The following is a 14,566-nucleotide window of genomic DNA, read 5'->3' as shown; positions in this document are numbered from 1 at the left end:
TTCTTGTTGGTTTGGGTTGGTTTTACAGTTACTTTCTTCAAGTCAGAATCCAAATGAGGTCTAGATGTTGTCACCGGTTTTTAGATCACTCAAGTCTCTTTTAATTTATAGATGCCCCCTCCGTCTTTCTTTCGCTTGCTATTTGTAATGGAACATGTTAGCTCACTTATCCCATGGTTTCTGCATTTCACCAACCCTGTACGGGCATGTGTTTGAATGTGTTTCTCTTTCTCATTTATTTCTTGTGAATTGGTCATTAGACCTAGAGAGTGATTGAATTCAGTTTTCCTTTCTGTTTAAGAGTGCTTCACTTGTGTTGGTGTTGATTTCTGTTAAGAAGGCTTAGAGTAGTAGCTGGTTGTTCCTCTTGGGATTTCAGCAGTAGTTCTGACCTTGATTTTTTTTTTTTTTGAGACAGAGTCTCGCTCTGTCACCGAGACCGGAGTGCAGTGGCACTGGCACTATCTTGGCTCACTGCAACCTCTGCCTCCCAAGTTCAAGTGATTCTTTTGCCTCAGCCTTCTGGGTAGCTGGGACTACAGGAGCGCACTGCCACGCCTGGCTGATTTTTGTATTTTTAGTAGAGATGGGATTTCACCATGTTGGCCAGGCTGGTCTCAAACTCCTGACCCGAAGTGATCCGCCCGCCTCAGCCTCCCAAAGTGCTGGGATTACAGGCGTGAGCCACTGCGCCTGGCTCTGACCTTGATTTTTTAAAAAATATTTCATCTCAGTGATTCTAGCTATGAGGTCAGATAATACTTATTTTCTAACCAGGCTAATTTAGTTTTGTTGCTATAAAATGCATGTTTTATTGTGAACATTTGTACTTCTTTAGTTATGAGAGCAAGCTGGCTTTATGCCCCAAACCCTCCTTCATGAAACGTGTTACTATCTCTGGTCTGATCCTAACATCTGCTGCTGTTTTACCCTGATTTTGTTAACCTGGTTCACCAATTTTATTTCTCTAGTGTTGTTTAGGGAGAGTTGCAGATGAGATCAAGATGGTATTGAGAATCAGACACACCCACATCCTGCGCCTCATCCCCAGCACCCCTCATGGAAATAATATGCACATCTCAAGCAGGAGTCAGATGCAGCAGCCATGGCCTTCAGCTGGGAGAGAGAGCTGTGATGAGTTAGGGAAGGAGCTCACAAGGCCAAGGTTGGCTTTTGTAGATTGGAGAAAGGATCCAAAGGAAGTTGCAGGCAGGAGTGGGGGCTGCTGCCCCAGGCCTGTCTGGGGCCTAAGCAGGGGTGGGCATTGGGTGGACCAGTGTGAGGGGAGAGAGGCTCTCCCCTAGAGAAGTCAGGGGAACCCTGCTATCCCTGGCCACACCAGCAGCCTCTTCCCTGGGCAGCAGAGAGGAGCCTAGCTCCCCCTAGCTCCCCCTAGTTCCCCTAGCTCCCTCTAGCTCCCCCTAGAACCTAGAAGATTCCCCTAGAGGGAATCTTCGTCATTACTAAAAGGAAAACAATTGTATGTCCCTCCATGTCTTCTGGTGATGGGTTCCAGAACCACCACTCCCCTCCCTGCTGCAAGCCACCAAAATCCTCAGATGCTCTAGTGCCTGCTATAAAATGATGTAGTCATTGCATGTAACCTCTGCATATTCTCCCACACACTTCAAATCTTCTCTAGATTACTTCAATAACTAGTATGACGCAAATGCATTGTGAATAGTAGTTACACTGTATTGTTTTTTAATTTGTAGTATTATTATTTTTTAAATTGGATTTTTAGTTTTGATCTGCTGCTGGTTGAATCCACAGATGCAGAACCCACAAATGCTGAACTCGCAGATATGGAGAGCCAAGTGTGTACCGTTCCTTCAGTGACAGACACTTCCTAACTCTAGTCATTGGTTTCATGAAATTGCTTTCCTCAGTTATTCAGACTTTGGTGTTCCTGATGTGCATTTGTTGCTTTTGCTCCTTTGCAGAGAGATCATAGATAACACCACCAAGGAGAATGGGATCGACATCATTATGGCCGATAGGACTTTCCACCTGATTGCAGAGTCCCCAGAAGATGCCAGGTGAGTTTGCGCTGTCGACTTGGTGTTACCCACATCCTGCTCCCTCGTGCACAGGTGTGAGTGTCACACAGAGCACTGTTTACCATGCTGGCCTTGACAATTTTTAATTGACTTTCTATTAGGATGGTTGAGGAACCAAGAGTCATAAGAAATTGATGTGTACTTGTCCCTTGGGGAATCTTTCTCTGGGCAAATGTATTCAAGTACAGCGCAGGGTTTCCAGCCTCCAGTGCCACTAGACCCGTTGTCATCTGTCTCAGGCTGTTACTGTCACCGGTAGCGTGTGTAAATTACACAGCTGCATGTAGCTGAAAGCCCACCCTCTGGAAGCTTCTGAGCTTTGAAAGTGAATTGTTTGTGTTTGCATAAAGACCAAAAGGGCAGGGAGTAGTAACTGATAGCTGTTTTAATAACTGATAGTGCTATGGCATTGGGGGGTTTTAAAGATGTTAATATTGAAGAATTCAATGGAAGAGGTACTCACACAGAACTTACTATTAGCTGGGTGCAAAAGTAATCGCAATTACATTTCAGGCTAATATTCTAAATGTTTCATACCTAAATATTTCAGGCAGTATTCTAAATGTTTTATAAATACTAACTCTTTTGATTCTCTTGAATCCTGCAAGGTAGACGTAAGTTATTACCATCATCCATATTTTGTAGAATGGGAGACTGGGGCACAGAGGACAGTTAGTATCACTTGTAATGCAGTGCAACCTCAATTCTGTTGAACGGGGACACTGAACTTCTTAAAAACATTTCCTCCTAAGGAGCTTTAACTTTTGCCTGAGATTAGAAGAGGGTGGAGGCCTTCATTGGCTGGGGCAAGTTGTCTGTAACTTCCTGGACTTCAGGTTTCCATGCTGGAGTGCTGAGGAGACACAGCACAAAATTAAGGAGACTTAGCATTTGCTCTTCAATGTGATGCATCACAGGTCCACTAGTGGATCAGAAACCGTGGAGCGTCTGTCCTGTCTCTTCCTGCAACTTTGTGAGTCTGCAGGGTTATGTTGGAGATGTCTGTCTTCAGCTCTGAGCAATGCTAGAGAAATCTTTTTTTTTTTTGAGACGGACTTTCTCTCTTGTTGCCCAGGCCGGAGTACAATGGTGTGATTTCAGCTCACCGCAATCTCCACCTTCTGGGTTCACACAGTTCTGCCTCAGCCTCCCGAGTAGCTGGGATTACAGGCATGTGCCACCACGCCCGGCTAATTTTGTATTTTAAGTAGAGACAGGGTTTCTCCATGTTGTTCAGTCTGGTCTCGAACTCCTGACCTCAAGTGATCCACCCGCCTTGGCCTCCCAAAATGCTGGAATTACAGGCGTGAGCCACCGCGCCCGGCTGAGAACGTCTTTTAATTTATGAGGGTAACATCCAATAGCCGAATTCTTCAGTTCTCAGCCCCAAGATCATTAAGACCTTCTAATGTGTTCTCAGGACCCCTCCCTACCCCTTGCCCTTTGAATCTTTCTGAGTTGATACAATACCATGGTAGCGACATTAAGAGTAAAGACAACAGAAAATAATTCTTCCCGTGGGAACAAACTAAAACCCTGCTTAGACCCATAAATTCTAACACAAACTGGAAAAACAAGCAAACCTGGAATTACAGCCCATCATTCTGTCTGGGACTCCTAGAGACCACATGTGGTTGTTCGTGGCCCAGGGAATGCCTGCAGCTTTTCGGCTGAATTATAGGCCCGGCATTTGGCAGCTGCCCTGTCTGTTTTATGCCATGATGAACCTGCTAAATTTAACCTTTGGAATATTTTAGCCAAGGACTTTTTCTCCTGACCAGTAGAACACTTTTTTAAAAAATTCCTTTTCAGATTCCAAGTTATACTTGAATCAAGAGAAGAAATTTATAAATTTAAGAGTATAATCTAGACAGAATCGAAAGTACAACAAATTTTATGCCTTTGTGTGTGTGATTCCTACAACTTGAATGTATGTCTTTTTCAGTGTTTAATTTGGGATATTTTTGAGATGAGCAAAGCAATGAAGTCTTGCTGTTTGGTTAACCAGAATGGATAGTGCAAATTTATATTCAAGTGTTTTCCCTTGTTGTATACAAGCTATATATGCATATGTGTTGGATATGTTGAATATTTTTCAAGCTTGTAGTCACATTTTTCTTCCTAGGAAGCACAGGAGATAGATATTAGTGCTTTGCTGTAAATAATTTGCCTGGCCTACCTTTACATATGGGTGTCATTTTTTCACTTAAACATCCCATTGGATACCAACTACTTTCCTCTCTGCCTTGAATGGTAGGAGTGTATATATATTTTGTCTTATACGCCCCGAACAGGAGGATACCCTAGCATCTCTTTCATACTCCATAACTCTGATATTTCGTTGTTGGTCAGCAAATGCTGGATGGATGCATGTTTGTTCATGGTCATTTTCATGATGCTTTGTTCTGCTTGATTTTTCTTGAGTTGTTTCGTTTTGTTTCATTTTGTATTTGTTTTTTTGTGAGACACAGTCCTGCTCTGTCACCCAGGCTGGAGTGCCGTGGAATGATCATGGCTCACTGCAGCCTTGGCCTTCTGGGCTCAGGTGATACTCCTGCCTCAGCCTCCCAAGTAGTTGGGACTACAAGCATGTACCACTACATCCAGCTAATTTTTTATTTTTTGTAGAGACTGGGCCTCAGTAAGTTTCCCAGGCTGGTTTCAAATTCCACGGCTGAAGCCATCCTCCCACCTTGGCCTCCCGAAGTGCTGGAATCACAAGCGTGAGCACCATGCCCAGACACGTTTTCCTTTATTTTCTGGTTGTGATGAGGCTGGGTGTGAGAGTACTCATTTGAAATGAAGATGGAAGAGTTCTCTGGTCAAAATAGTTTTCTACTTTAAGCAGTTATTTTTCATTTCCAACTCTCCTGTGGTTTTATTGACTTGAGTAGAAATGCTGTTAGGTGGTTGAAGACCCCATCCTGAGAATACATAGAAAAAATAGACATCTAGACCAGGCACAATGGCTCATGCCTGTAATCCCAGCACTTTGGGAGGCTGAGGTGGGTGGATCACCTGAGGCCAGGAGTTCAAGACCAGCCTGGCCAACATGGTGAAACCCCATCTCTACTAAAAATACCAAAAATTAGCTGGGCATGGTGGCATGCGCCTGTAATCCCAGCTACTTGGGAGGCTGAGGCAGGAGAATCACTTGAACCCGGGAGGCAGAGGTTGCAGTGGCCAAGATCATGCCATTGTACTCCAGCTTGGGCAACAAGACAAACTCCATCTCAAAAAAAAAAAAAAAAAAAGACAGACATCTAAATAGACATCTAGTGTCCATTCCAATATGATACTCTTCCATTACATGTTGAGTATCCCTTACCCAAAATGCTTGGGACTGGAAGTGTTGCAGTTTTTGGAGTTTGGAATATTTGCATTAGACTTACCGGTTAAGCATCCCTAATCTGAAAATTCAGAATGTTCCTGTGAGCATTTCCTTTGAGCATCATGTCGGTGCTGAAAAAGTTTTGAATTTTGAAGCATTTCAGATGTTTTTGGATTGTGGATGCTAAACCTGTATTGATCGTCTCACCTTGAAATTTATTTATTTATTTATTTATTTATTTATTTATTTATTTATTTATTTATTTATTTTGAGGCGGAGTCTCACTCTGTCGCCCAGGCTGGAGTGCAGTGGCTGGATCTTAGCTCACTGCAAGCTCTGCCTCCTGGGTTCACGCCATTCTCCTGCCTCAGCCTCCCGAGTAGCTGGGACCACAGGTGCCCGCCACCAAGCCCGGCTAGTTTGTTTGTATTTTTAGTAGAGACGGGGTTTCACCATGTTAGCCAGGATGTTCTTGATCTCCTAACCTCATGATCCGTTCACCTTGGCCTCCCAAAGTGCTGGGATTACAGGCATGAGCTACCGCACCCAGCCGAAATTTATTTTTTAAACAGAAAAAGCACCTGAATGTTCCCTAGTTTATAAATAATTTCTTAAGTAAGGATCTTTGATACAAGTATTTGGGGTAGAACTGAGGATTTTATTATTTGCTGTTAATTTCTCAAGGAACTCATTCATCATTGTCAAATGTCTATAAAGGTCTATGGGAGAAAAGGCCGTCCATTGACCTAAAGTTAGAACATAATAGAGCACTTAAAGGCATTTACAGGTACTTTATCTCCTTCTTCTCACTTTATTCTTTGGTAATGAAACCGACATTTATCCCTAAGAAGTAATGAAATTAAAAGCAAAGGTGCTTAGAGATGTTATTTTCACAGATTACGTGCAGTAGGGCACTTATTGCTTTGCCAGTACGAGGTTGGCCTCTCCTTCACAGTTGTTTTCTCTTCCCCACAGCCAGTGGTTCAGCGTGCTGAGTCAGGTCCATGCGTCCACAGACCAGGAGATCCAGGAGATGCATGATGAGCAGGCAAACCCACAGAATGCTGTGGTATGGGAGCACTACCTAGGATGGGGTTGGGGCGTCTGGGGGCAGGGATGGGGAGGGCGTCAGGATGGTAAAAAAGGGAAAGATTGGGAATTTCCAGACAGTCTTTTTTTTTAAAAGGTAAATGTAGAATAATTAAGGAGAAAAACAGGACCATTTGAGTTTAAAATCAATACAATAATAAATACAATAAATAGTACAATATAACATAATAATACAATAATAAATACAGTAAATGAAGTTGGACACTGTGGCTCATGCCTGTAGTCCCAGCACTTTGGGAGGCTGAGGTGGATCACTTGAGGCCAGGAGTTCAAGACCAGCCTGAGAAACATAGCAAGACACTGCCTCTATGAAAAAAATTAACAATTATCCAGGCGTGGTGTTATGTGCCTGTAGTCACAGCTGCTTGGCAGGCTGAGGCAGGAGGATTGCTTGAGCCTAAGAATTTGAGGCTATGATTGCGCCACTGAACTCCAGCAGCCTGACCCTCTCTCCTAAAAAAACAAACAACAAAACCAAATAAATTGTAGAAGGTTATAAGTAGTAATACCTTCCAGTTCTCCCGCCTCAAACCCAAAAGAACAAAAGACATAATCCTACTTTTTCTGAAGTCACGGAAACACACATTACACTTAATCTTCAAAGGACGGTGAAATCTAAATCTAGATTGTATTCCTTTTTTTTGAGATGGAGTCTTGCTCTGTCGCCCAGGCTGGAGTGCAGTGGCGAGATCTCAGCTCACTGCAACCTCCACCTCCAGGTTCAAGCAATTCTCCTGCCTCAGCCTCCTGAGTAGCTGGGACTACAGGCGTATGCCGCCACACCCGGCTAATTTTTGTATTTTAGTAGAGACGGGGTTTCACCATGTTGCCCAGGCTGGTCTCGAACTCCTTAGCTCAGGCAATCCGCATGCCTCAGTCTCCCAAAGTGCTGGGATTACAGGCATGAGCCACTGCGCTGGGCCGAAATCTAAATTGTATTCTTTGTCTTCCCTCTATCCCAGACACATGCACAAAGTTACAAAATCCTACTTTGGAAATCACGTTTTATTTCCTCATCAGAAAAACTTGAAATAAAGTTTCTTGGGAGAAGAAGTGTAAAATTTAATCAAAGGACACAATAAAATCAGGAAATGTGTGCTATTGAAAGAAGGTTATAAACACTGTTCACTGCGCTTGTTTTAAGAATAAGGGGGGCCGGGCGAGGGAGCTCAGACCTGTAATCCCAATACTTTGGGAGGCCAAGGCAGGTGGATCACTTGAGGCCACCTGGAGTTTGAGACCAGTGTGGCCAACATGGCGAGACCCCATCTCTACTAAAACACAAAATTATCCAGCTGTGGTGGCCCACACCTGTAGTCCCAGCTACTTGGAAGGCTGAGGCACGAGAATCACTTGAACCTGGGAGGCAGAGGTTGCGGTGAGCCAAGATCACACCATCGCGCTCCAGCCTGGGCAACAGAGTGAAACTCTGCTTCAGAAACAAAGTAAATTAAATTAACGTAGAGGTATTTGTAGAAAGTTTAGTAAAATACTAATTTTTTAAAAACATAGAGATAAATTATTGAAAGGACATGAGGGAATGATTAACTCGTAATTTTTAAAAATAAATGGGCTATAGATTCTGCCCTATGTAGAGGCTATTTGTACTCACACAACAGAGGAGTCATCTCATAGATGACTACTATTTTGAAGTTAAAAAGAAAAGAGCCTTTTCTGTGTGATGGGGAGCTGTGGGCTAGAGGTGTTACTATAGTGTGCACCCTACTTTAGTGGTTCTCATTCTCTTTACTTTTTGTTCTTTTCCAGGGCACCTTGGATATGGGGCTGATTGATTCCGTGTGTGCCTCTGACAGCCCTGATAGGTAAGCTCAGATGTGGCTCTTAATAAAAACAGCTCATCACCTGTGTGTGTCCACAGGTGTCTGTGCTGCTGGGTTACGTCCCTCTTCGCAGGGCTGTGAAATCACGCGAGGCTGTGTGTTCCCACCTTGTCAACCCCAGCAATCCAAAGTCTGCCTTCTTGGTACCCAATTTTACATCATCTGGAAGTCTCCTTCTCTGGGTATCTTTAGAGTCCTGGGGAAAACCCTGGGAACCTAATTTAGACAATTTTAAAAAGCATGAGGAATACATATTTTTCATGTGTATACAGGGACAAACTTGGGATTTATACAGGAAGAAAATACCTGTTTAGGAAAATGATATTCCAGCAAAGGGGAAGGGAGTCATTCTCCTTTCTGAACTTAACAATGAACTTGGAAAGGATTTTGATGATAATGTATATGTAGAGTATTAATAAACCACAAACATTTATTTTCCTTGACATTTCTTCTTTCTTGGCACCCTTTTTGGTTTCGATTTTTGAAGGCAAATCATCTTTGGAGATGATCTGAGGCGTCTTTCTGCCCAGTGAACTTTATTGTCTCTGTTTTTATCTTGTAAGTTCTAGTTCTGGCCTGCAGCAGAATTTAAGAAAAGTTTCTCTAGGACAGACCAGGAAAGAATCAAAATTGTCTTCTGCCCTCAGTAAGACAGCCGGAAAATGAATATGAGTATGTTAAAATTGACAACAAAATATAGGGCCTACGTGGCAGAATTAGAGCCGTGGGGTCTCTGTCACCCTCCCATTGACAAAGGCCCTTCTGAACCATGGGTCCTTTGTTTTTAGTAGTCAGCCTGCACCCCTGATACCTGGCTCAATCTTTAACATGTATGTGTTATCAGTCATCAAAGCCCTGATGCTTCTTATTCTGGTATGTGAGTTTCTACCTCACCTCCACACCTTTGCTCTCCCAAGCCCTTCACTCCTCCAGGCTGGGCATGTAATGATCCATCCTTAGAATTCTGCATCCTTGTTCAGGCTTTGTCTTCCTCAACTGGCCACTTTTCTCCCTTTCCAACTATAGAAAAAGAGGGTTGGGTTATTTTTTATTTTTTAAGGGGCACCTCAAGTTCAGCCTGTTTGCATAGTTTTCCCTGTGTCCTGCAGTTCCGTTACTCTTTTTCTTAAACTTTTGTGTCACCTAACTACAGTGAACATTTGAAGACTTGCAAGAAAGAGTTCACATTCGCTAGCGTAAGCCGTTAGATAGAGGAGTTAGTATTTATATCAGCAAGGGCCTATGAGAGAGGTTCAGGGCATTTCCAGACAAAAAGAGGTGAGGGAGAAAGTAAATTTCCATGATCACGTTATCCATGACTAGGAAATGCACCCTCGTTAGATCACTTTGAAAACACAGACCCAGATGGCTTTTTCTACAAAGCGTAATCAAGCATTTAAGATGTTCCACCTACACCTATTTACTGATCCTCTTTTATTGCTGGTGTCTGACATTTCATTACCAATCCACAGAAATATTACCCAAGGCAGGAAAAAATTGACTTTGGAGAGGCATCAAAAAAAAATTTTCCCTTGTGGTCACCTTATTTAGCCTTCCCGGAACTGAGTTTCATCTGGAAAGTTTTGCATGAAGAAATGTTTTCCCTTCCAGGACCTTCAGAATGAATGTGTCGTTCCAAGTTTAAAGGTTAATGATGCGTACAAGAAATTCTGCAGAAATGAGCAAGGTTTGCCTTAATAAAAACATGAATAAGCCTAGCAGTGTATATCCCGTGACCCAGAAGGCAGGAAGAAGGCACTGAGTCTCGGTTCACACAGAGGTGATGCTGACGGTAGAGCTAAGGGGCCTTGTTTCCTTCTCACCTTGTCGCTCAGACCCAACTCGTTTGTGATCATCACGGCCAACCGGGTGCTGCACTGCAACGCCGACACGCCGGAGGAGATGCACCACTGGATAACCCTGCTGCAGAGGTCCAAAGGGGACACCAGAGTGGAGGGCCAGGAATTCATCGTGAGAGGTGACTGCCTGCCCTGCTTCCTTGGTCTGTTTAACAGGCTCCCTTTCCATTTACATATAGATATCTGCAGCATTTTCATTTTGAGCTGCTTTTCCCATTTTGACTGTTGGAGATTTTTTAAGTGATTTTTAATTTGTGACATTATAAATTGTTTCCAGAGGATTGTGTTTTTTTGTTGCTAGTTGTGATTTTGTGCTTTTCTTTCACGTAGTTCCATTTACATCGAGTTGGGGTGACCGTGGTCTTTTTCTGGCAAGTAGCTAGAAACCCATCCATATGTTGGCATTATGTGGATGATGGTATTGTCTTTGGGGTTTCTCCTCGTAGATTTTCATTTACACTTTCATCTTTTTTTCCAGGATGGTTGCACAAAGAGGTGAAGAACAGTCCAAAGATGTCTTCACTGAAACTGAAGAAACGATGGTTTGTACTCACCCACAATTCCCTGGATTACTACAAGAGCTCAGAGAAGAATGCGCTGAAACTGGGGACCCTGGTCCTCAACAGCCTCTGCTCTGTCGTCCCCCCAGATGAGAAGATATTCAAAGAGACAGGTAACCAGGCTGGCTGCCCGAACCCTGAGGATCAGATCTTAAAGTCTGGGCTTGCTCCAGGCAAGGAATAAGATTCCTTCCTAGTGGGTACTTTATTTCCCCCCAAAGAAGGTGTCTTCTTGGTTTATCTTCTAAGCCTGTCTGGGGTTAGCTATGTGACCACTTAGTGTTTAAGCCGTGCTAGAGGTCTTGATTCATGGAGTGGTAGGAAGACTCTCGCAAGGACAAGAAAATGTCAACAGATGCCGGGCATCGTACGGGAAGCTTTGTTTTCATGTACTCTGTTTTCATCCTTTTATTTTTAATGTTTATTCTTATTATTTTTGAGACAGGGTCTCACACTGTTGCCCAGGCTGTAGTGCAGTGGTGCGATCATGGTTCACTACAGCCTTCCAAGGCTGAAGCAATCCTCCCACCTCAGCCTCCCGAGGAGTAGCTAGGACTCCAGGCACGCACCATCGCACCGGGCTAATTTTATACTTTTGGTGGAGGTTTTGTCATGTGGGCCAGGCTGTTTTCCATCATTGTACGATGAGCGTCCTATACAACCTGTAAAAGATAAATCCTGACTGTCCATGAACTTAGCCTAGTAGCATAGAAAGCACACATGTAAATTAGAGGATTTCTTTTAATTTTTGTAGTATTATAAAAGTGTTTCCAGAAGATGGTTTATTTTGATGTTGCTGGTCGTGATCTTGTGCTTCTGTTTAACATAGTTGTTCCATTCGCGTCAGATTTGGGTGATAGTTCGGAGAGTTTGCCTCTGAACTCACACACTGCCAGGCACAAGTGCTGTCTTCTGAAGGGAGAGGCTAAGGAAAGGAAAGGAAGAAATAGGAAGTAAGAAGGAAAGTCAGAAATCGGAGAGAGTTTTCACTCCTTCCAGAGCCCAGAAAGAGACATTAACTTACCTAACTTTTCCCTTCCAGAGCCAGTTATCATTTATCTTCATATATTTAATGATGGGTTTATTCTAATATTCATCTCCCCGTCTCAGCTGTAAATGTCACAGTGCAAGAGATACTGTTTTTTCTTCATCTCTAGATACCTAGTGCCGGGCAGGACAGGACATATGTAGGAATTCAGCCAGTGTCTATTGAATTGAATAATTAAAGGGACTGAGGTCAGAGAGGACAGAGGCATTGTCCTGTGTCCCCGAGGCTGGCGTTGACATGCGTGTGCTGGGCACCCCTGCCATTGCAGGCTACTGGAACGTCACCGTGTACGGGCGCAAGCACTGTTACCGGCTCTACACCAAGCTGCTCAATGAGGCCACCCGGTGGTCCAGTGCCATTCAAAACGTGACCGACACCAAGGCCCCGATCGACACCCCCACCCAGCAGCTGATTCAAGACATCAAGGTAAGACAAGCCCATCAAGGTGGGTGATTACAGCTCAGAGATTCTACCCTTAGAGCACCAAGACCTCAGCGTTAGTGAAGCTCAGTTTTTATTCTGTAATCAAAACTAGTACTTGGCTGGCCGGCACGGTAGCTCACGCCTGTAATTCCGGCACTTTGGAAGGCTGAGGCAGGTAGATCACTTGAGGTCAGGAGTTCGAGACCAACCTGGCTAACATGGTGAAATCGCATCTCTACTAAAAATACAAAAATTAGCCAGGTGTTAGTGACACATTCCTGTAATCCCAGCTACACAGGAGGCTGAGCCGGGAGACTTGCTTGAACCTCGGAGACTGAGGTTGCAGTTGAGCAGAGATTATTCCACTGTACTCCAGCCTGGGTGACAGAGGGAGACTCCGTCTCAGAAACACAAAACAAAAAACTAGCACTTGGTCAACTTTAAGTACCCTGCTTTCAGGAATCTAAATGAGAAATTTTAGACCAAAAGTGTTTTGTCTCTAAGGCAGTGTTTGATGTTTCCTAACACTTCCCTAGTGTTGAGTCACCCGATCCCACCTGCTGGGCTCTGTGGGCAGAAAGACGAGGTCTGCAGTTTGCACTGTGGGACTCCGTGCCCATGGGGATGTGGTGACCTGCGTGGGGGACCACGTGCCTTGTGTCAGGTTTCACCTCAGCCTCAGTTGGGGACCTTCTAGGAGTAACCTGCTAGTTCCACTGTCACTGTACAGTTTCCAGACCACATGAGTGAGTTCCCAAGGAGCCCTGGGTGGTCGAGAAGAACAATTGGCATCCCTCTCGGACACATGCAAACTCCCAGAAGCTCCCGAGTCTCTAGACTGACACTGAGCGTGTTAAATTATAAATTCCTGTTTATAAGTAAGTGTAGTGGCTCAGTAAATGTATGTGAGCTGAAGGAATGAATGGTTGCATGGCAGCCCTGAGCGGGGATTCGTACCCTCACTTTCCGGAAATGGAACGCTGACGGGGAATGTTCTGGTTGCATTGCCCATGTAGCTGGTCAGTCCCAGGTGCAGAACCAAGTCAAGGGAGACTGCTGGCCCTCCAAGCAGTCCTGCAGGCAGATTCCCAGGACAAAGGACAGAGGTGGGGCTGTGACAGAGAAGAAGGTGCTAGAATGATGGTGAGGCAGGTAGTTAACTGAAGGACAGCAAAGGAAATTAGCTAACCAGATCCAAGAGGGAACTCAGCTTTTGTGGAGGTGGGAGAGGATCTAATCCATCAGTGGTGGATAATTTTCCATCAGAATCAAATTGGCCTCCTGATTCCAAAGTGTTATGTTCTCTGGGTGTTCGGAACCAGATTCTGGCAAGCCAGTTGTTTTTTGTTTGTCCATGAAATTGTTTGAATCAATTTGAATTTAGACATTAAAAGAGTAAATATAATTTTTCAAATACAAAGCTATGCTTCTTAAGAAATGAGTCAGGTTACCCTAAATCAGTCCATAGAAATTATTTAAGTAAATAAAAAAATTTTTTGTGCCCTTCAATTGGGTATTACTGAAAAAGTTTTATAGTGGAAATGAAATTACCACGATAGAATGATTCATTACCTCTCCTCCAACTTTTCTGTTTATTTAAGGTTCTAAAAGTAACTTTTTTTTTCTTTTTTTCTTTTTTTTTGAGATGGAGTCTCGCTCTGTCGCCTGGGCTGGAGTGCAGTGGCCAGATCTCAGCTCACTGCAAGCTCCGCCTCCCGGGTTTACGCCATTCTCCTGCCTCAGCCTCCCGAGTAGCTGGGACTACAGGCGCCTGCCACCTCGCCCAGCTAGTTTTTTGTATTTTTTAGTAGAGACGGGGTTTCACAGTGTTAGCCAGGATGGTCTCGATCTCCTGACCTCGTGATCCGCCCGTCTCGGCCTCCCAAAGTGCTGGGATTACAGGCTTGAGGCACCGCGCCGGCCAACTTTGTTTTTTTCATATCCCAGATGAACATTTTAGGAGCATAAGTATATGATGATGAAATTCCGTGAGAGATTTTCTTACGTTTCAAGGGGGGAAGGGCGGGCAGGCACGTGGAAGGACAGTCTCCCCAAGAATATATTAATGTGTGTAGTTTTCAGGTATAGAGAGAATAGAAAACAGCAATTCAAGAACTAGCAAAATGTGCTTATGAAATGAACTGTAGATAAAAACAACATGATTTAGCCACTGATGGCTAAAGCAATAAAAGAAGATCAGATTAATTTTTTTATTTTGCTCTTCTGTTTTTTATAGAGACAGGGCCTCACTATGTTGCCCAGGCTGGTCTCGAACTCCTGGGCCCAACTGATCCTCCTGCCTTAGGTTCTCAAAATGCACAGGCATGAGCCACT

General features: G+C 43.9%; 1 protein-coding gene across 2 annotated transcripts in view; it reads left to right on the top strand.

The window, feature by feature from the left end:
• The window catches only part of MYO10 (myosin X), a 276,287-nt gene that overhangs the window by 249,574 nt on the left and 12,147 nt on the right, over window positions 1–14,566 (top strand). For both annotated transcript variants that reach the window (XM_010356336.2, XM_030927220.1), the window contains 6 exons: window positions 1,944–2,039; window positions 6,367–6,460; window positions 8,269–8,324; window positions 10,178–10,320; window positions 10,680–10,874; window positions 12,078–12,235. In XM_010356336.2, coding sequence (XP_010354638.2) covers window positions 1,944–2,039; window positions 6,367–6,460; window positions 8,269–8,324; window positions 10,178–10,320; window positions 10,680–10,874; window positions 12,078–12,235 — 742 coding nt within the window. The remainder of the gene's footprint in view (window positions 1–1,943; window positions 2,040–6,366; window positions 6,461–8,268; window positions 8,325–10,177; window positions 10,321–10,679; window positions 10,875–12,077; window positions 12,236–14,566) is intronic.

This window comes from Rhinopithecus roxellana, chromosome 3 (assembly GCF_007565055.1).
Source record: "Rhinopithecus roxellana isolate Shanxi Qingling chromosome 3, ASM756505v1, whole genome shotgun sequence".
Taxonomy (NCBI): Eukaryota; Metazoa; Chordata; class Mammalia; order Primates; family Cercopithecidae; genus Rhinopithecus; species Rhinopithecus roxellana.
This window is presented reverse-complemented; position numbering and strand designations above follow the sequence as displayed.